The following is a 21,743-nucleotide window of genomic DNA, read 5'->3' on the forward strand; positions in this document are numbered from 1 at the left end:
CTATTTACTGAGAAAGTAATTCTTGCAGCTGGGCATCGCCATTGAGGTTGCCCACAATGCTTTACAATTTACATGGGTATACAATACCTTGCTGTAATAGTCATCCTAATGTGAAATTTATCAATAATAACACAGTTACTTCAGTAAAGATTACCGATTCTGTTAATGTCGCCAGTTATCAGTAGCGTAACCAGAAAATTTCTTTCAGAATGGGGGGTTCAACCATACTTCATGTATATTTGTGCATATCTTTATACTTTATGTATATTTCATGTATAGTTCATACTTCATGTATATTTGTGCATGTGTGTATATCTACACATGCAAAATTGAAAAATGTTGGGGGGTTTCAACTACCCCTTGGCTATGCCCCTGCCAGTCATGAACAAGGATCGATGCAATGCCAAGTCTGCAATTTTCCACAACACCTCTGTCCAGCTTGTCCTTGGCTTCACAGGGATTCCCTGACAGGGCTCGTCGAACAATAAAGGACAACACCAATTTCGAAGAAAACGTTTTATTCAGGTAGCCAGCAGGATTGGCAATGATGTGCACTGTCAAAGGACATAAAACAAACCTCTGCATTGTTCGATGCAATGCCCAGTGAACACATTTATTGTAAAGTTAAAACCATGTAATTCTTCAATCAGAGCTCGTTGGGCACACTCTCCAAGAAAATTGAGGCAACCCGTAACTTTGGTGGTCTCATCTGTTTAAGCTATACTTGATGGTTGTGCTTCCGAGGTATTCATGCTGTTTTTTGTAAATGTACGATTATTTGTTAAACGAATTTCAGTTGAAATCCACTTTTGAATGAGCCTATGGCTGACCTACGCTGATCTTGTGTTGGACTAGATACTAGCTGAAAAGGTCATTGGTCCAAAGAGTCTTGTAAATACCTTCTTTTAACATTGTAAAGCATTGATTGATTGATTGTTTGACTGAGGATCAATAGCTTACATTTCAGGCCTTCTGATTATGGTATTAGCCCATCAAAAGCAAACTATCGCAGTGTTGGTACATGATGCGTGCCACTTCTGTTGAGCGTACGTGTTTGCAAAATCTGCTAGTAAAAGTTATACAAGTGACTAAGGACATCGCTTCATACGAAGCTCGTAAAAAGGTAAAAATGCCGTGCAACAAGTAAAAAAATTATCGCAGCTGTCACTCTCCAAACAGCGCAAACTCTCTCCATCTCTTTACACATTCACACTTTATAAGAAATCCCGCGAACAGTTTAAATAGTACTGGCTTTACGCTTTAAGGACAGTCGGCTATATTCTAGCTTCTGTGGAATCCCCTCCTGCCCTAAGCGTGTCGTTCGATTTGACCTTGTTGGTCTTCTTCCGAACGACTTTCATTGTGCGAGGGAAAGGCCCTCACATGTGGCAGTCACGCCAGGTCTTGCAGTCCTCGTGTGGATACAGAGGTCACCGTGAAGGCAGGAAAAACTTGAGTACTGTGCAGGAGCGGGTAGGGTCCTGTCAAGCGGTGTCGAGGATGGAAAGGATGAGCTTCTTTCGCCGCAGGTGGTCCCTGGTGGAGAAAAATAAGAAATATAACTTGAAAGCACATGAGCGTGGGCATGTTGGTACTCCATACTAACACCTATAGCACACAAAAGGAGCAAGACACAGAGGTATGTCGCAGAAATGTACCACATTAGAAAAGCAATGATTATATTTAGTGTAGCAGCAGCCAATGCTACAGATTTAAGAACTGGCATGGGAGCTATTGTTATTTAAATGTTCATACAGGTATACATGACGTACTCCAATGAGAGTTCAGTTATTTTTTCAAGGAGTCTAGAAGGCTAAGAACAATAGGAAAAACAAAAATAAACTTAAAAATACACATTGAAATGAAACAGTATGAGATTTTGAAGACTCATTATTTATGCTTCCAAGAAAACACTAACACCTAGCTAAGAATGCTTTTATGGTGCTGGAGAAATGCGAAATCTACAAATCTACTAATTATAGCAGCATCCTGAACATTAGCTACATCATAGGGAGGCTTCTACCATAATGCAATGCTGGTTAAGCTAATATAAAGTTAAAGCAAGGTGCAATTAAGAAATTATGTTCCATCTTGCTGGTGGTAAATAAGGAATCACAGTGGAGTTAAGCTTGAAATGCCGGAACCTGTTACTTGCTAGATCACACATTCAAACAAATGCCGCAGACAAAGTATTCGACACGGGCACAGGAGACATACGGCAAGAAAATTTTCAACTACATGCAAGCATAGCTGTGTCATGTTTTTGTGGGTTCCCGAACATTCATAAGTTAATGGAAACTGATCGGTGGATTAATCATACAGGAGCAAGAGGCACATTTGCGTTCATAATTTAGGTGCTGTAGGCAAAAGCTTATCTCAGAGGGCCACACATTTTGTTCAAGAGCAGTGGCTCTCAAATGTGGGTCCGCAAAGCCATTTTAGGGGGTCTGCGAAACCCATCATTGAAAAAGCAAAACAAAGAAAACTCGTTTTTTGGAGGCACATGTCCCGTGACAGCAGCCCCTTCCGATTTTTATTATGCTTCACTGTATAACATTTTTGCATTGCGGCGGAGCTGATTTGTGTTTCCCCTTATCGATGAGATGGCTGTAAAGCTTTTGTCGCAGTTTTCTGCAACATACGCACGCCAGCATACTTTTTCTAGGCTTGCATATTTTGAAGAGCAAACATAGCTAGAAACAGGTTCAATGTGGCTGCAGATTGCACAAACTTATTGACAAGTTTGAGATCGAATTGGTGTGGCACTTTGGTTCGACCATTCTTTGCCAGGGAGAAATAAAAGGCGCCTATTGCAAGCTGCATGTTGTGTTAATTTATGACCCCCACCCCCCACCCTTTTCTCTCTCTGCAAGGGTTCCCTCATTACTTCCACAGGTCCACAAGGGACCCCTGAAACTTTCATGGCTGAGAACCACTGTTCTAAAGTGTACATGTGCTGCATAAAAAGCCACACACTACTCAAGATACCATTTTACCAGTCCTATTCACATTGTAAATCTGTTACAAAAAGATCCAGGTATTGATAGTTCTTCTGGGGACACCTTGAACGTTTTCCCCCTCTATGCACTTCATGATGTGTCAGTGACTGCAGGCCTTACCTTCTTTCATATTCAATCCCTACCAACTACCTCAAAGTGCCCTGTTATAAGCTTCAAGTGTGCGCTTCTTCACCAAATCGATATACATACTGTGTGATAAATTCAAGGGTCGCGACTTTGAGCAAAATATTTTGGTTAACAGTACGAGAACAGCAGCTCACAACTGAAGCATTTGATGCTTTTTGCTAACACTCTTTCCAAAAGGAAAAGGTGTAGGTGCATTAGTGTTCGTTTGTGTTTTTTCTTTCTCGTTTTTTTCTCGTTTTCTCGTATTGATTGTGTGTTCTTTACTTGCTGTTTCCATTAGTTGTTCGTTGATGCCATAACTCATGTGGCCACCATTAAAGGGGTCAGAAGCACCCCTTGGGCTGATTGAAAAAACACATCCTGCGGAAAGCTGACACGGCTATGAACTGCTCTGCCAAATATTACAGTCGTGCGCGCCGCGTAATGGCCACAAGCGGAGCGCGAAGTTGCCGTTTCCCCAGGCACCCTCTTTTCAAACAGAGGCCGGTTCTCACTCTCGTCGGTGGGCGGGGCGTCTTTCCGCTGTACGTCGCAAGAGACATAGCATGCTTATTGGCCGATAGCCGACGTAAATCGAGAGCGGCGTTCGGATCAGATGCGCTTCTTGCCGCGGGGTGCCGCCACTTGCCGGCGCCGCACTCCTCAGTACACGGTAGCCGCACTCGCGCAAGCGAATCACAGCGGGACAGCGATCGCGTTTCATGACGCGCGCTGGCGTAACTTCTTTCCCCCATGCCATCCCTCCCTGTCTAGCTTCCAGTGCGCTCGTCGGCACGAGAAAAGAGAGAAAGCGCTGGGAGCGTGCGCCAAACCCCCGTAACTCCGCTGATTCTTGACGGATTCGAGAAATTTTTGCGGCAATCGATTCGGGAGGCAGTACACTCCGATACTGAGGCCATTCGATCATTACTTGGAAAAGTGGTTCATGACCCCTTTAATGTTAGAATATTTAGTATTTTAATCTCTTTTAACTGGCAATTTGGGTCAATTTCAGCAGGATGGGGCTAATTTTTGCAGAATATGTAGTGCAATACTTTGATTCGCCATCTCTTCTTCGAATACACATTCATGAAAGCATTGAACTGATTAGTAGCAGTATTCTTGCATCAGCAGATAGGTACTAAAGAAGAAGTCTACTCGTATTCTTAATTTCAGGCTTTAGGCTTGCTTACAGCCCCGATTTTCAGAATTTTTTTCTTGGGTTGGATCTTGGGACTGAAAAAGTACTTTGATGCAAAGTGACTTGCAGATACAGTAATATTTCAGAAAGTGTACATGACACGATTATACAGCATTCTGTCATACATTCCAAGTAATATACTATATTGCTGCATACAATGCAAGAATCATTGCTATCAATGTTTAGCGAACTACGCTTTGAAACAGGTTTGCGGAATGCATCAGCATGTTCCACCGTATTGTTCAAGTTCTCACATGCCACATTAACATCAATGCATTCCAATTTTCTCAGCTTATTGTCTATAATGATCATGCCATTATGCTATCATTCGTGAGCTCATGGCTTCTGTATACTATAATTTTTGAAATGTATCTTGTCAATATGCACTGTATGGATGCTTACCCTTTGATTGCTTTCTTTACACCTTAGGGCCTTATGAAGACTGCCCACAGTTCCATCTACTCCTGAACATACAGGTATGCTATGACATTTTGCTATGAAACCTGTATTTTTAAGTGTATGTATCCATAGTATTCTTGGATGACACACAAAGGTCACCATCAGTAAACCTCCTTTTATGACTGTTCGTAAACGGCCTCCCCTAACTGTCAAAAGATGTACGCCTTATTTCAATTCAATTCAATGCAGTAATTATCTTTCATTGAACAATGAAACAAAAGAGCAGTCACGAAAAGCTAATACAATGAATAGCTACAGTCAGTAGCTACAGTGAGTTGTATGTTACTTTTTGAGATTGATGTGTCATCTCGTAAACTCTGCATCATACCACTTTCTTTGTTTTCAAACAAGCGGATTTTCTTCGTAGTGGTGAGAACTAATACTCACTCGACAATCTTGCTTGCGCGGTAGTGCACATCCGCACTGGGGAAGCCGTTGAACGGAGAGTTGATGGTGATTGTGTAGGCACCCATGTTTTCAAAGTAGAGCCACTCGCCAACTGCTAGATCGGGAAGCTTGCAGACAGCTTTGATCTTGTCCACGCCGTCACAGGTGATGCCCCACACGATGCTCGGGTGCAGTGGTCCTTCAACGTCCTACGACAGGCAAATGGCATGTCTTTATTACTGAGCATTCTTGGTGCAAAAAAATATTGGGTACGCAGTCGCTCTCTAACACATCAGATGGAATATTTAATTACCACAAAACAAGTCGCCTCAGTCATCTTCACAACAAACATATCTCTGTCAGAAAAAATAAATATCACACTTGCTTGTCAACTAAATCACCAGATGTTAACCACCTACCTTCAGTTTGCCGATTATAACGTTCAACAATGGATGGTCTAGATTAGATTATCTAGATTAGACAGGACTCGAATGTAAAGACTCAACTCCTTCTCACCTGCAGTGGCTCTGGTTCGACAGGTTCATCGTTGAAGAGAGAGACGACGAAAGATTTGTACACAGATTCGTTGACGTAGTACATGCGTTCTTTGGGCTTCGAGTCTGCAACAAAAGTGTACGGACTGTGTCACTTGCGGGATGGTGATTAACGAGAGGTGGAAGTACGGTCACAGCTGTCCAAAAACAAGATTTTTTTCGCAGATTTGTCTTTTGATGACCTTCTTGCTAAACTGTCACGTGTCTCTAGACATACACTAGACTAAGCAGCAGGCCAGGGCCACAGCTTGAAACTTACTTCTGTAGGTGGAAGGGGGTGTAGGGGCAGTGGAGTATAGCCAAGGGGGACGATTTGGCAGGTTCAAATCCCCCGAGATTTTTACATTTTGCACGTGTACTGCATGTATGAGCACACATAGAGACATTCTCACGAAGATACATAAATGGACACCTGTCCGAGAAGCCCAAGGGGAAAGGGAGGGGGGATGACCCCTTTGTACGTATGTACGTGCATGGTGTTTGCATATATGCGTGCATTATGAAATGCAAATTTTATATGTATAATAAGTCCCAACAATGTGACACCTAAGCTGTCGTCACAGTGTAGAAGTTGCGGGAATGGAACTGGTGGCGCCCTTCGCCGGTTTCACTCATAAACAAGAAGTTTTCTTCATGGCCTCAGAGATTTAGTGCGCCGGCAGGTTTTCCTGCGGCCACCCAAGTGCCCAGAGAGATCGCTAATTTCAGAGGTGGGCGTAGCCGACTCCTCCTCCACACCGCGGCACTCGCAGCCGAGGGCTATTCGCTCATTAGGGAGGCTTTCGGGCACTGTGGTACTTGTACTTCTTGTGTCTTTTGTGCTGATTAACTTTGCAGATGTGGTACTGTTGGTGTGGCTTGCATGAGGCGGGAAATAAATGGTTATGCGCTGCTACGTGATCTTCTACTGATTATAAAAAACGACAGCTCAGGGGACAAAGTGCGTGCTGCAGGAGGTGCTTATTTATTCTCAAATGTGTTTATTTTTTTTCTTTATACATGCAGCTCCTACGTTTGAGTAAGTACAAGTGGAATGTATCTGCAAAAAAAATATAAGAATCATAAAATAAGTGCTGGAAACGTGGTGTATGTACATGCTTTTATCGTTCTGCGAGCCAGTTTTTAAAGTGGCTCACCAAAACGGCCAGTTTCAAAGCAGTTTTGCTATCAGGTATCGGTGCCGTATACAACTCCCGCTCGTTAATGTATGATCACACGTTTCGGACATTTTTCACGTCAAGAGACAGTTGAATTTGCAGTGTATAAGCATGCTCACCGTCATAGTTTTCGTTCAGCCGCTTGCCGATGATCTTCGTGTAGATGGTGAAGGCAGAGGCCACGAAGAATGTGCCCGGCTCGCTGATGATGTTGACACCGTAGCTTTCTGGAAAGTGCTTGTCCAGGCCTGCGTTGATGATGTCCGCAGTCTGCAAGAGAGATGATTCAGGTGATGAATGCGCGTGGTCAACATAATTAAGGCACCCATGTACAACAAGAAGAACGGTTAACATTATTCTATTGCTGGAACCGTGTCTTGCCGTTGCCACTCGGTCTCAGTAGAGACATTATTGGTCTCTACCGAGACTGTAGTTTGTCTCGGTCAAAACGCGGCCTAGGAGGCTGCGAGTCGAACCCATGACCTTCGGTCAGTGGCATAACGTCTTAACCACTGAGCTATAGCTCGACAGCTAAAGTTCTCGTCTGAAGAATATGCTTAAAAAGTCCCTTGAACGTTTCTTAAAATTGTGCATAGTTAGGCTAAAGCTGAAGTAAATAGTTTAATGCGGCATAATTTAAGCGAATCACTCTGTATCAAGAGAGCTACAGATCTCGGCCGCTTAGAGATAAAATGCAATCAGATTGTACAAAATAGGGTAAATTGGATATCACTGGGAGATGCCGTGGTCCTGCTCTGCACCTGGGGCGCAACAGCTGCGCCAATTTGATACAATCCAGAATAACCCTAACGCCACCGCTGAAGAAAAAAAAAAGATCACAGGGCCCCTTGTGCATTCATCTAAGACAACTCGAAGGCGAAAGCCATCATTTTCTTCTCAGTCGATGTATTAGGGAGCCTACAGAAGCCTCTGACGCGGGACACCGCCAACGCCGATGCTCGAATTTCGTGTTTAGTGAGGCACATAAGGCCTTCGCCTTAAAAGAACGGCGGTTCTAATTTAGAAAATCTCCATGCCTTGTTCTATGGCGTGCCGAACACTTTTTAAGCCACTTTCGCCGCAGTACACCAGTCCGTTGCGAAAAAGCGTACTAAGATTTAGAAGGGGCTAGTACTACGTACTAGCTGTCACGGGAGACAGACCAGCGTGCATGCGCCGCATTAATAATTACGAGTGCTAGTATGATGGCTGACGTCTAAAAAATTACTGGCAAAGATTCGGAGCTGCGTATGACGTTTCTGCTGCCCTGAGTAAGAAACAAAAACATACGTCAGCATTTTTGTTTTGTTTTTTTTCACTACCCCCACTTGCTTCTGCTTTACGAATGTCCAGAATTTCGAGGTCGCCAGGTTGGCAGGTCCACGTTATCATTTGCAGCGCTTGTCAAATGATTTCACAGGCGCTGCAAATGCTAATGTAGACTTCATTGTTTGCACTGTGGGGCGGTTCAACATATATACGGCTTTCATTGAAATAGCAGTGCTCACGTGCACGAGTTAGGCTATGTTGAACGACTTGTACATATTTTTGCTTTATTTTCTAAAAGAAATTCTTTTTTGTTATACTGCTGCTAATTGGGAATTTCGGGATAGAAAATTAATGTTTTTTTTTTCCCCCGTAACCTGCTCCAAATTTGGATTCTCGTGCTCCAAAAGCAACATTTTGCTGCTCCAAAAATTGCTCCAAATCCTATTTCGGCTGTTGCACCTCTGCTGTACAGAAAATAGGCTGAGGGGAATGATTATGCGTCTTCTACGGCACTGACCCTTGCAAGTCAATTAGATCGGTCGCACGAGTGACCTTGCAAAACATGCTACGCCCCAAATGCAGGGGTGACGGAAAACTCGGTGTGCTGGCTAGCTGTGACATGTTGCGTTAACGTATTTCAAACCGTGCACACTTTACGAACAAAACCTGAATCCGCCTGTTAATGATCTGAAGCCGTTTCTATTGAACCGTTTCGTGTTCCTTTAATTACCTTGAGGAAGACGGTCTCCAAGCCCTTCTCTCCCGGGTAGCCTCCGCCAATGTCGAGCAACCTCAGGTCAAATCCGAGGTCTCTCCCAGCGTCGAATGTCCGTCTCGCTGCGGCTAAGGCTCCGGTGAAGGCTCCCGGGTCCTGGTTACTGCTTCCCACGTGGAAACTGACCATGAGAGAAGGAAGGCTTAGGTTACTTTCTCTTGGGCTTCAATTTATCTATACTGGTTGAGAGAGTACCAGCCGCAGTAACTCGTGTAAGGTGTCGCGCCGCTAACCTTGTGGGCGCTGGTTCGATTCCCGGCGATCGCGTTTCGATGGGGACAAAATGCGAGCACCCGTTTGCTCATCTTAGGTGCACGGTAAAGAACCACAGGTGGTCGAAAAGAATTCGGGATCCCCCGCTACGGCATGTCTCGTGATCATGTCGTGGCTTTGCCCCATAAATCCCCAGCAATTATTTACAGTTGAGAGCACATTCGCAACCGTCGACGGATTTTCAGAGACGTAATAACGCTCAGCAGCCAGTGCCTTGAAAGCTGGCTTTGCCACAAGAAACGTGTACTTGCGGGGAAGCCAATTACGTAGGAGTTGAATTTGTCAGCATATTAAAGTATATTGATGTGCGCCGAAAGAACATTCTATTTCCATCTTTCTCCACGCGCAACCGCACTGACACACACACACACACATATATATATATATATATATATATATATATATATATATATGTAATCATGGTTGATCCCTCCGTCATAGGAATCGGTATAACACGAATGTGAAACGTGTCTTCACAGTAGTTGATCGTTTACTGTACATTGATATACGAGAGCTTGCACAACGACATTTGGTGTTTGGAAGCTATAGCACTGTTTAAAGTGGATGCACCGACGTTGACGCCTTGTGGCTCAATTCCATCCCGCTCACAAACGTCCATGCATCATGACTGAACACTTGTGGTAGTTGAAGTAGTTAGCATACACATGGACACAGCATATGGTGAATCCCGTCCAAAGATGGCATAAACAAGCACATAATAAACACTAGTGCTCGACATGCACTCCTTCAAAGCGTCGTCATTTGAGGAGAGAAACGGCGAGGTGTACGCTCCTCAGCAATAGGGTAACCTTTTTTCTGCTTATGCACACACTACAGCGCTTCAGGTACGTGAGAGGCAGAGTTCGTAGCTTGAGCCATGAACGCGCGAAGGCGTTCCATTTCCAGCTGGCGTCTCTCTCTCTCTCGGAGGAGGTGCGAGATATACAAGGCGTGTTTGCACAGCCTCGTGTATGTGTGTCCGTAGCATAGAGGGTACAGCGCCCGGTACCTATCGCCGCGGACTGTGGGGTCGTGGGTTCGACTCCTAGGTTATCCGCGTCAACGAAACTTTTTTAAATGCGAATGCATTTCTTAGTCGGGCTATGTCAAGCGTCCGGCGTTGTCCGCGCGCCTCTCCGCTCTCGCTCCCTCTCCCATAGCAACAGCTGCGGGCGCGCGCGCTTATCCTCGCCCCTAGCAACCGGAGCAGGTGGTGCGGGCGGAGTAGCGGAGAGTGAGTGGAGAGGAGGAGCGCGCTGTGGCGTGTGAGGGCGCTCGCATCGCGGGAGCTCGGCGGAGCTCTCGCGTGTGTGGAGAGAGTGTAGGAGAGGGTAGGTGCAGTGCTTCGCCGCTCCGTCTCTCGCCGTTCGCTCTCTCTCCTCCCTGCGTGCGCCACCGCCTCAATGCAGTGCGTTTGAAACACGTTTTTAGCGTTTGTGCTGCCTTGGCACAGCCTGAAAACAGCGCTTTCTAAACGCGTTCGTGCTGCATTGAAGGCGGTGGCAACATCCCTGAGGTGATTACGAACGCACGTAAGAAGCGTTCTTTGAAAGAGGCGCCCAAAAGGGAGACACTTGAGCGCGTCGATGTGTCCAGCTTTACGCCATTAAAATTACTACGCCGTGTACTCTCGGCGCAAGAAATGCAGTCGCATTTCCTCACGATTCCCTTCGGGGAGGTGGGGGCATTTTTTTCTTCTAGGTTTTTCTTTTGTCATCTGTTCGTGTGAAGTCTTGGTGGACACAGGCATAAAACACTTTCGCGTTAAAGAAAAGCGCCGTGCAACTCACCACACGCCCACGACGGACAAGTCGAGATCTTTGGCCAATTGGAGCAGGTTGATGGCCTCGACCTCGGAGCAGCCGAACTTGTCGCCCATGCCGAACCACGCCTTCTTGTTGTCGACCTTGAGACGGAGAACCAGGCGCGCGCAGGGGTGGTGCTCTTTGACCTGCACGGGGGAGAAACAACCTTTACTATACTGCCCAAGTGAGGATGGAACGTAAACCTCAATAGAAATAAAGAAACAAAATTCGGCAGCACGCCATACTCTGTAACATCTGAAAGCGAATGCCTGCTGCGCACTTGGTAATGTATTAAGTCATACAAAGTAGAGAACCACACATCTTGCTAGACATAACGAGCCGCAGTAGTGCGAGACACGTATAGCAACCGCGCCGAGCGAGCGTGCTCGGCGCTCGGAGTCCACGTTCGCATCGTGTTGTGTTTACTGTGCAGTCACGGAGAGTGGCCTGGGAACTCGAGTTACGGCGGCCGGGTCGGCCGGGTGTTGTAAACACAGCCGCCGGGCCGAAGCTACGCCAGTCGCCCCGTCGCTGCTGCCTCGTTCGCCTCGCAGCGCTTTTGCTTAAATATACGAGTTCTTATTGTAGACGTGCCTTTGTCTTTCTTTACTTGTGAACACGCAATATCATCGCGCAACCAACGCCCTGGACGTCTACAAATTGGTGACCACGGACTATCGAAATTTTTACAATCATTTTCCTGGCTGCGACGACGATGGAAACCACCGGCGACTCCAGACAAGCATCCCCCGACCCTGCAGCGACGCAAGCAGTCTCCGCCGTCTCTTTTCGGCTTCCGCAATTCTGGCCTGCTGATCCGTCTCTCTGGCTGGCGCAAGTAAACAGCCAGTTTGTCACGGCCCGGGTAACGACTCAGATATCCAAATTCCACCACGTGGTGTCTGCGCTTCCACCGGAGATCGCCAGCGAAATCAGAGACCTCATTCTGGCCCCACCGGAGACGAACCCCTATGATAAGTTGTCGGCCGAGCTCCTGAAACGCACTTCGTCTTCAGAGAGGCAGCGTCTCCAACAGCTGCTTTCTGCTGAAGAACTAGGCGACCGTAAGCCTTCACAGCTTTTGCGCCGTCTTCAGCAGCTTCTTGGTGACAAGGCCACCTCGTTCGATCAGGACCTGCTACGAGAGCTCTTCCTACAGCGCCTGCCTTCGACCGTCCGCATGGTGCTCGCCGCTGCAGCGGACTTGTCGCTGGAAAAGCTCGCGCAGCTTGCCGACTCCGTGATGGAATTCGACTCCCCAACTATGTCAGTGATCGCGACCACTTCCACAACAAGTGAGGCATCTCGCCCTTCGCCACCAGACCTGCACGCCCTACGCGACGACTTTCGCAGCCAGATCGAACAGCTCTCCGCTCAGATAGCTACCCTGTCTGCGCGCTCTCGATCCTCGTCACGCCGCCGCTCCTCTTCCCGCCGGCGCTCCTCATCACAGTCTCCGCATCCCGGCGAGTGTTGGTATCACCGGACCTTTGGTGCAGCCGCCCGAAAGTGCTCATCTCCCTGCACTTTCTCGGGAAACGCTCCGACTCACCACTAGAAGCGGCGAGTGGTGGCGGTCCAGCAAGCAGCCGCTTGTTCTTCGTTTTGGACAAGACATCAGGGCTCCGTTTCCTCGTGGACACGGGAGCCGAAGTTAGCGTTGTTCCACCCTCACCCGCATTCCCGAAGAATCGCCGATCTGCACTTACGCTGCAAGCCGCCAACAAGACCACTATCATGACTTACGGTGAGCGCGCTCTCACGCTTAACCTTGGACTCCGTCGCGTTTTTCGTTGGGTTTTCCTCGTAGCGGACGTTTCTTACCCAATTCTCGGAGCGGACTTCCTTCGTCATTTCGACCTGCTCGTGGACATCTCCCGCAAGCGCCTTGTCGATGCTAAGACACACCTAACGGTGCAAGGTATAGCGTCAACAACCGGCATCACCGCAGTTATCAACAAGCCACCTTCGTCAGTGTACGAACAGTTACTCGACGACTTTCCAAGCTTGCTTCGCCCGTCCAATTTTTTGCGCCCTGTCAAGCACGATGTTACCCACCACATTATTACCTCAGGGCCACCTGTCCATGGTCGTTCACGACGCCTCGCACCAGATCGACTCAAGGTTGCCCGAGCTGAATTTGATCATATGCTCGAGCTTGGCATTGTGCGACCTTCATCAAGTCCTTGGGCTTCTCCGCTGCACATGGTGCCCAAGAAGTCCCCAGGTGACTGGCGACCCTGCGGCGACTACCGCGCTTTGAACAACGCCACCGTTCCTGATCGCTACCCACTGCCTAACATCGCGGACTTCACAGCACCACTGCATGGAGCAACCATCTTTTCGAAGATTGACCTGGTCAAGGCGTATCATCAGATACCTGTCGAACCCTCGGACATTCCCAAAACTGCTGTCATAACACCTTTCGGCCTTTTTGAATACCTGAGGATGCCCTTCGGGCTCCGTAACGCCGCTCAAACATTCCAGCGGTTTGTAGACACAGTCACCCGAGGCCTGCCGTTCTGCTTTGCGTACATCGATGATCTCCTCATCTTTAGCCGCAACGCAGACGAACACCTTTCCCATCTTCGACAGCTCTTCGAACGCCTTGCCGAGTACGGCCTCATCGTCAACAAAACCAAGTGTACGTTCGGCGTGCCTGAACTTGACTTTCTCGGACACCACGTTGATTGTCATGGAATCCGGCCACTCCCTTCCAAAGTGCAAATTGTTCGAGACTTCCCAAAGCCAACTTCATTGCGTCAACTGCGCGAGTTCCTGGGACTGATCAATTTCTATCGGCGTTTCATTCCCCGCTGTGCTGACCTGATTAGACCCCTTACTGACCTGCTTCAGGGTAAGAAGAAGAAGTGTACTTCCATTACGTGGTCTGAGAATGCATCAAGCTCATTTGAAGCAGTTAAGACAGAGCTCGCAGACGCCGCCCTGCTTGTTCACCCAACACCAGACGCTCCACTCTGCCTCATGACCGACGCGTCGGATGTGGCAGTTGGAGCCGCCTTACAACAGTTCGTTGACGGATCGTGGCAGCCTTTGGCATTCTTCTCGCGCAAGTTGTCACCCACAGAAAGCCGCTACAGCACTTTCGGACGTGAACTCCTTGCTGCTTATATGGGTGTGCGCCACTTCAGGCATTTCCTTGAAGCCCGATGTTTTTTCATCGCCACGGATCACAAGCCGTTGACGTTTGCCATCAAGTCTGCAAGCAGCAAATTTTCGCCCCGTGAGAGTCGTCACCTCGCTTACATCGCGGAATTCACAACCGATCTCAGGCATGTGCAGGGATCTGCGAATGCTGCAGCCGATGCGCTTTCTCGCCTGACGGCTTCCGTATCTTGTGCCGCAGCGCCGGCAACTGTCGATTTCAGCGCCCTAGCGTCAGCGCAAGCACAAGACGAAGAAATCGCTAAACTTCGCCTATCCCCTGGAACACTCAGGTTTCGTGAAGTAACCCTTCCGTCCTGCACCGTTCCTATCTTATGCGACATGTCTACCGGCAACCCTCGACCAGTTGTTCCGAGCGATTTCCGTCGGGCTGTTTTTGACTCCTTGCACACCCTTTCCCATCCTGGCATCCGCGCTACTCAACACCTTATCACCCAGCGTTTTGTCTGGCCGGGAATTAACAAAGACGTTCGTGCTTGGACCCGTAGTTGTTTGCAGTGCCAGCAGTCCAAGGTTTATCGCCATACGTGCTCTCCGTACGGCACCTTCACACCGCCTTCAGAACGTTTCGATAAAGTTCATCTGGACATCCTCGGACCATGGCCTCCATCGGATGGAAACACCTACCTGCTGACATGCATTGACCGTTTTACTCGGTGGCCAGAGGCGTTTCCCATTCCCGACATAAGAAGCGAAACAATCGCTAAAGCTTTTGTATCGGGTTGGGTGTCACGCTTTGGCGTTCCCTCTACAATCACCACCGATCGCGGCCGACAGTTCGAGTCTGCTCTTTTCAAGAAGCTCATGGTTTTGCTGGGAAGTTCGCGGATTCGCACAACAGCATACCACCCCATCGCTAACGGCATGGTCGAGCGTTTTCACCGGACCCTGAAAGCATCCTTGAAGGCGCAACCCGACACGGTCAACTGGACAGTTTCACTGCCACTTGTTTTGCTTAGTCTTAGGACGACGTTAAAGCAAGACATCAAGTGTACACCTGCCGAACTGACCTATGGTTCACAGCTCCGCCTTCCTGGAGAATTTTTTGATGCTTCAACTACCTCGCCTTGCCCTGATCCAACCGAGTATGTGGTGCAGCTGCGCTCCGCTATGCGAAGTCTTTCTGCCCCACAACCTCGCGTAAAACACAGTGTTCCTACCTACATCTCCCCTGACTTGGAAACGGCGACACACGTGTTTGTGCGCCGCGACGCAGTCCGAAAGCCTTTGCAGCGCCCTTACGATGGACCTTACCGCGTCATCAAGCGCCATGAGAAGCTCTACACGCTTGATTTGAACGGTCGTCATGATACCGTGTCTATCGACCGCCTTAAAGCAGCCATCGTCGAGAACCCACTGCCCCGTGGTATTCCAGATTGCGCCACACATTCCGCCTCCGTTCCCACCACTTCATCGCACTCTTCACCTCCTCCCACCACTGCAACGAGGGAGCGTCGCTCTGTATCGTTCAGGCTCCCTCCTTTCAGCGGGCTCCTTCACTAGCGGGGGGCCTATATAGCAACCGCGCCGAGCGAGCGTGCTCGGCGCTCGGAGTCCACGTTCGCATCGTGTTGTGTTTACTGTGCAGTCACGGAGAGTGGCCTGGGAACTCGAGTTACGGCGGCCGGGTCGGCCGGGTGTTGTAAACACAGCCGCCGGGCCGAAGCTACGCCAGTCGCCCCGTCGCTGCTGCCTCGTTCGCCTCGCAGCGCTTTTGCTTAAATATACGAGTTCTTATTGTAGACGTGCCTTTGTCTTTCTTTACTTGTGAACACGCAATATCATCGCGCAACCAACGCCCTGGACGTCTACACACGCATTGAATTACCTTGGCAACCTCGGTCAATTACATTGTTCCTCCGCCACCCACTGAAGCCTGCTGCAACTCGCGTTGTGTAGCACTACCGCCGGGATCGGTCCACCTTTGACCAATCGACTATGTCGTGCGATGTCGTCATCAATGATGCAATGACGTCACTAATTTCGGAGATCTGTGACGTCATTACGACGTCACAAGAAGCCCTTCCGCTCCACAAGCCGCTCGCTCAGAGGAGGTGACGTGGGTTTTAAGTGCGTAGCACTCTAGGAGCCCGGCTTGTCATCCATCCAATGTCTCTCGCGTGGTCACGCATTGATGAATACAATCTTGAAATAAAACTAACAATGCTTAAAACCAGTGCTAAGCAAGGTCTAAAATATTATAAACTACAGAAATAGCCAAGAATTAATCGCAAAAACTTACCCTTGAAATCGCGAAAAACGCTTCTGAAACGTCCGGCTAATAACCGCGCCGCGGATGAGGGCGCCACCGCCTCGACAAGCGCGCGATTGCCAAGGAAATATCTGGGCTGCCCATACTGCGCACGTACTCGGGTTTCACGGCAGTGAAGCTGCATTAAGCTCAGGATTTAGAACTACACGAAGACCTGCACAAGAACGAAATTAGTGCACGATTTAGAACTACACCATGGCCTACACAATTTAAACCACGGGACAATCGTCAGGAGTTTTTTGGACCGTGTTTCGCTCAGGGTGACCGCGCAACGATGGTCAAACACCGCGGTGTAACGTACGCCGATGTCATAATCACTGAACCATGCCAATACAATCGAAGCTGACGCGGTCTCTAGCCGGCCACTGACCTTGTACAGCTCTTCGGCGCAGTCGAAGGTCATGAGGTCAACGCCAAGCTCGTGCGCGCGGTGCAGGTAGGTCACGTGCTTCTGCGGGTGCGCGTAGATGATGCGCGAAGGGTCCACACCGAGCGACATGATGGCCTCGATCTCGGCCAGGCTGGCGCAGTCGAACCCCAGACCGAGACCAGCGAGCACTTCGAGCACGATCGGGTTGTCGTTGCACTTCACAGCTGTGGTGGGAGGACGAATGAAAAACAGCTTAGTCAGGCTACTTGCTGCGCCCCGTCGACTGCACACGTACGCGCGCTAAATGCGAATGCATGTGAGCTTACTTGTAAATCACCATTCTAAAACGCCCAAGATATCATCCATTAACGCGAGAAGGGACAATTGGTAAGCCAGAAAAGACACAAAATCAAAGGTGGGTGGCGACGCCAGCGTCAAGTTTCGGCACCAGATCGCCGTGACGTCATACGTTTATGACGGCGTCTGCTACGGCTCACTTGTTTATAAGCAAAGATAGACTGCATCGTAATATGGAGCTTTCTTTCTGAGAAATCCGTATGGATTTCCTTGTGGCTTCGTGCTACAAGCGAGTGGTTGTCAATTTCCCTCTCTAGAGTTACTGTATATGCTACCTTTATGTAGCAGAGTTGCGCATAGGTCTGGATAGCAATCACAGCTATGCGGCGAAGACCCACTCCGTTTTTGCAGGCGACATGCCTACCGGGTCACCGATCGACATGTTTGGCGTGTCGAAGACCGGTGATTAACTGAATGACTAGTGTCAATCCAGTTCGCTGCAGTGGCGCCATCGAGAAATACAAAAATTGGCCCGAGCGTCAGCTTCTCCGCAACGCATGGTTACGGCATTTGGAAAACAGATGCGCAACTTTGCTACCTTGAGGTAGCATATACAGTAACTATCCATCTTTTCACCCTTACGTCACCTAGCGGGATTCCGCAGAACTGATCTGCGAAAACGCGTATTACTATCACGGTTGCGTTAGAACGCAAGCAGCGTTGGAAGCGCTGCTGCTGTACGCAACATGGCCGCGTTACGCCAACGGACGGCGAATTGTCGACGAAGAACAGTCGCCGTTAATATATTACGGTAAGGATAGGGACAACAAAGGATGACTCACCGTAGAAAGGCTTCACCCTAGGCACGGACTTCCGCCAGAGGTCTACCTTGTAGAGTACGTCATCAATGTCCACGATGTAGAACGGGTTGTCCAAGTCATTCTGCGGGTGCAAACAAGACGAAACGAACTATATCTGGCGATGTTCATTGGTGTGAATGCATCGGTCTGCTGAAACCACAAAATAAATGCGTACGAAGGATATTATGCTTAGAGACCGACTTCTTGGTGTGCCTTGGACGATTAAAATAAAGAAAACTGTTACACGACTCCGTCATCGGATCAAGCTTAACTGAAGACATTGTTTCATTCACGTCGTCCGTTTCACTCCCCCCCCCCCTTCACGCGTGACTTACGGGTTTACTTCCGGTCCCTCACGTGACTTCCAGTTTCCACTTCTCGTCAATGTACAACCTGTCATTCACAAAATCTGGTTATAGTTTTTAGTTCTGGTCTACACTCGGTTTGGGCGTAGCTGATATAATAATTGTTGGGGTTTTTCACGTCCCAGAATCACGATGTGATTATGAGGGACGCCGTATAGTGGAAGGCTCCGGAAATTTCTACCTCCTGGGGTTCTCTAACGTGCACCTAAATCTAAGTACACGGGCCTAAAACATTTTCGCCTCCACTGAAAATGTGACCGCCACGGCCGGGATTCGATCCCGCGACCTTCGGGTCGGGCTTAGCTAAGGAAGGCCTCTAACTGAGACTGTAGTATACAAGGTGTATATCATCATAATGCGTCATAGAAAGTGGATGGAAACGACCCAATAAGGCGCTGCCTTGAGAGAGAGAGAGAGAGAAAACATTTTATTAAAATATATAAACCAAGCATGTGGGAGGGAACCCTAGTCCGGGGTCCCTATGATGATCGCAGCGACTACACGGGCCCGTCCAACCAACGCCTGGCGGACCTCGGGAGGCCCGTCGCAGAGGGCATGAAAACAGCGCTTATGCGTTGTGCAAGAGATGGCAGTGACACCACCGCTGACTTGCACCAAGAAACGTTAAAAGTGCGCAACGCAACCTTTATTTGTGTGACAAATACGAATACGCATTGCGCATGTCGACGACATAACCTGGTACGCATGTCTGAAGACTGCTGTTAAGATAAGAAATTGCACCTCTTGCCAGACAAGGTGATAGGCTAAGATAACATGCACTGCGTGCCAAGTCTGCGATTCGTTTAGGCTTCAGTTCGAAAACTTAACTGCGTATGGGCTACGCTGATGAGACTGCAATGTTCTGCAATGCTTATTGCAAGTCGTGTTGCTGTGCCCTCATGGGCAAAGCGGATTGAAACAGTGCCCTCGCATCTCGTATTCCTCCACTGTTTACAGCCACGTTCACAAACCCCCGGAATTACTATCAAATAGCCCAAATTGAAGGTCCGCACCAATAAAAAGGAACCGAAACAAACGAAAGAAAGGTTCAGCGTTCTTGTTCTCGCGCGTGCATCTTGGGCATCAATGGGATTAACGCGCTCTGGTACACCGGTCTGAAACCTGATCTATCAAATTGCGGCTCTTAATTGTCAGATAGTGCGAGAGGTTGAGGTGACGTGCACTGCGTGCCTAGTCTGCGAATAATTTCGGCTTCAATTAATTCGGATACTTGATTGCCCTAATAAGTTGCTGCAATCTCATGCAGCGTTTACTGTACGTTGCGTCGCTGTGTGGTCCTCGCATACCGGACTGAAGCAGTGCCCTCGCACCTCGCACTTCTCTCGAACGTTTACAGCTGCGCGAAACCACCCGAAATTACCCTCAAATTGCCTAAATTGAAGGTTCGTACAAATAAAAAGAAAAACAAAAAAACTTAAGGATTTTGCGTTCCCGTTCTAGAGCTTGCATCCAGGGGATTAAGTGGATTAACGGGCGGCGGCAGTGGTTGTTGCATTGCGCCATAAAGCGTGTCGCGCGGCTCCTAATCTCGCGCGTGTTATCTCATGCGAGCTTTCTACTTCAGTGCCGACAGTAGAATACTCTCCCCTCTCCCCCTCTCTAAGTGAATCCGCTGAGACAGCCTGTGTGTCGCCGTTGAGGGAAAGCGTGACCTCGTCTCTTAGTGTCATTGACTGCAATCCACAGGATAAACCAAAGAAGCCTCTAACGCAGCGCGCTGAAGTGCGTAATGTTGTGCTGCGTAATGTAGCGGCTTCATTATCTGCTGGTTTTCATTAAGACTGTGTCAAAGAAAAATGAGCCCTCAAAATTATCTTCCTTCATTCGTACTCTATGTAGTCATTCACGATGTTGAACAGCTCAAATGACAAGGACGGTTGGAAAGAAAATAGGACAGGCGCGCAGACCTTTCCTTTCAACCGTACCTTGTCACTTGGGCTGTTCAACATCATGAATCAGTACCAGCTTGCCCAACTTTCTACTTTAACGCTGTATGTAGTCACGCTTCGTTCAGTATACCACACAAATGGTCATCGACTAACCGTTCTCGATGTTTCATCATTCAGTTGTCAAGAGCTTTGGGGGCAAGCTGTGTCCGCATCGGTGGTACAGAGGTTACGGTGCTCGACTGCTGACCCCAAAGTCGCGGGTCTGATCCTGGCCGTGGCGGTCACTTTTCGACAGAAGCGAAATGCTAGAGGCCATGTACTGTGCTATGTCGATGCGCGTTAATGAACACCGGATGGTCAGAAATTTCCGGGGCCTTTCACGACGATGTGCCTCAGAATCATATCCTTGTTTTTCCACGTATCTCCCCATGTATTATTATATTATTGAGGTTAAGCAGTCTATTGCGCATCCATCGGACATAGTGCGTCACACCCCACGGGATATTCTAGGCTCACCTCCTTTCTGGACTGTTGCACGGTAATATAAGAACTGACGTGGCAGCCTCGGCAGTGCATTTTTGGGGGGTCACGCGTATTAGTAACAGCCCAGAGGAGATTATCGCGCCATCCAGGGAACCTTCGTTTACGAGCCAGATACTAGGGGTTCAAACGACACGCAGAAAGAACATACCAGTACTAATTGAACACCAAAGAGCAAGGCGAGTCCGTACACTTCTGATGAACAGTGGTGCCAAAGCCTCACCTTGTTCGTCTTGCCGACGACTTCCTGGGCGAACTCCTTGGGCTTGAGGTTGCTGAAGAGGATCGCGTCGTGCCTCATGGTTGAAGTTCGGGATGCGCCGTTGGAAACGCTGCGTGGCTGCTTGACGACCCTGGGCTGGCAGTGCTTCTTCTTGTTCAGTGACTGGTGGCTGGCGGCACGGTGGAAACCGTTGGTCTGCTTGTGGTTGTGGCGGTGGTGGTGGACAACTGCGGACGACTCGTGCACGACTTCCTTGCCCATGGTTCCGGGGACGGTGGCTGGCTCGGCTTTATACCGCAGCTGCGAAACCTTCGATGGCCCCTTGTTGCAGCAACAGCAGCGTCGGCGACGGTGGCAGGGGAAGCAGCGGCGTGCTTGTTGGGAGAGGAGGATCCGCCTTATCTGCGAGACGGAGGAGCAGTTTGAGACTACGGCATTGAGATAGCGGGCCGAGTAATATTGCCGTTTGTGATGCGCGCTGTTTCTTACGACCTTTTAAATTTGTGCTTTCGTTTTCCCTTTGTTACGCGGCATCACCGCGCCCATATCCGGCCGCCACCTCGTAAAGCCGAAGTGGCTTAGAGCGGTCGCGGCGCTACCACGTGCTGTAAAGGAAACTCCGGTGGTCCAGGAGTTAGGGGGCAAGGGGCCAGTAGCACCACTGCAGTCAGTGCGTGCTAAGCCGTTCAGCCTATGCCACGGGTGTAGGCGTGTG

General features: G+C 48.8%; 1 protein-coding gene across 1 annotated transcript; it reads right to left on the bottom strand.

Moving 5' to 3' along the window:
* Nucleotides 1-501: 501 nt before the first annotated feature.
* On the bottom strand, nt 502-21,372 carry LOC119400407 (ornithine decarboxylase). Its single transcript, XM_037667428.2, has 9 exons — nt 21,029-21,372; nt 17,973-18,072; nt 16,834-17,057; nt 10,991-11,151; nt 8,883-9,048; nt 7,003-7,153; nt 5,689-5,792; nt 5,173-5,381; nt 502-1,536 (listed from the first exon to the last, which is right to left on the bottom strand). The coding sequence occupies exons 1-9, from the start codon at nt 21,287-21,289 to the stop codon at nt 1,485-1,487; spliced, it is 1,428 nt and encodes a 475-aa protein (XP_037523356.1). The 5' UTR covers nt 21,290-21,372; the 3' UTR covers nt 502-1,484.
* Nucleotides 21,373-21,743: the final 371 nt, after the last annotated feature.

Source organism: Rhipicephalus sanguineus, chromosome 7, assembly GCF_013339695.2.
Source record: "Rhipicephalus sanguineus isolate Rsan-2018 chromosome 7, BIME_Rsan_1.4, whole genome shotgun sequence".
NCBI lineage: Eukaryota > Metazoa > Arthropoda > Arachnida > Ixodida > Ixodidae > Rhipicephalus > Rhipicephalus sanguineus.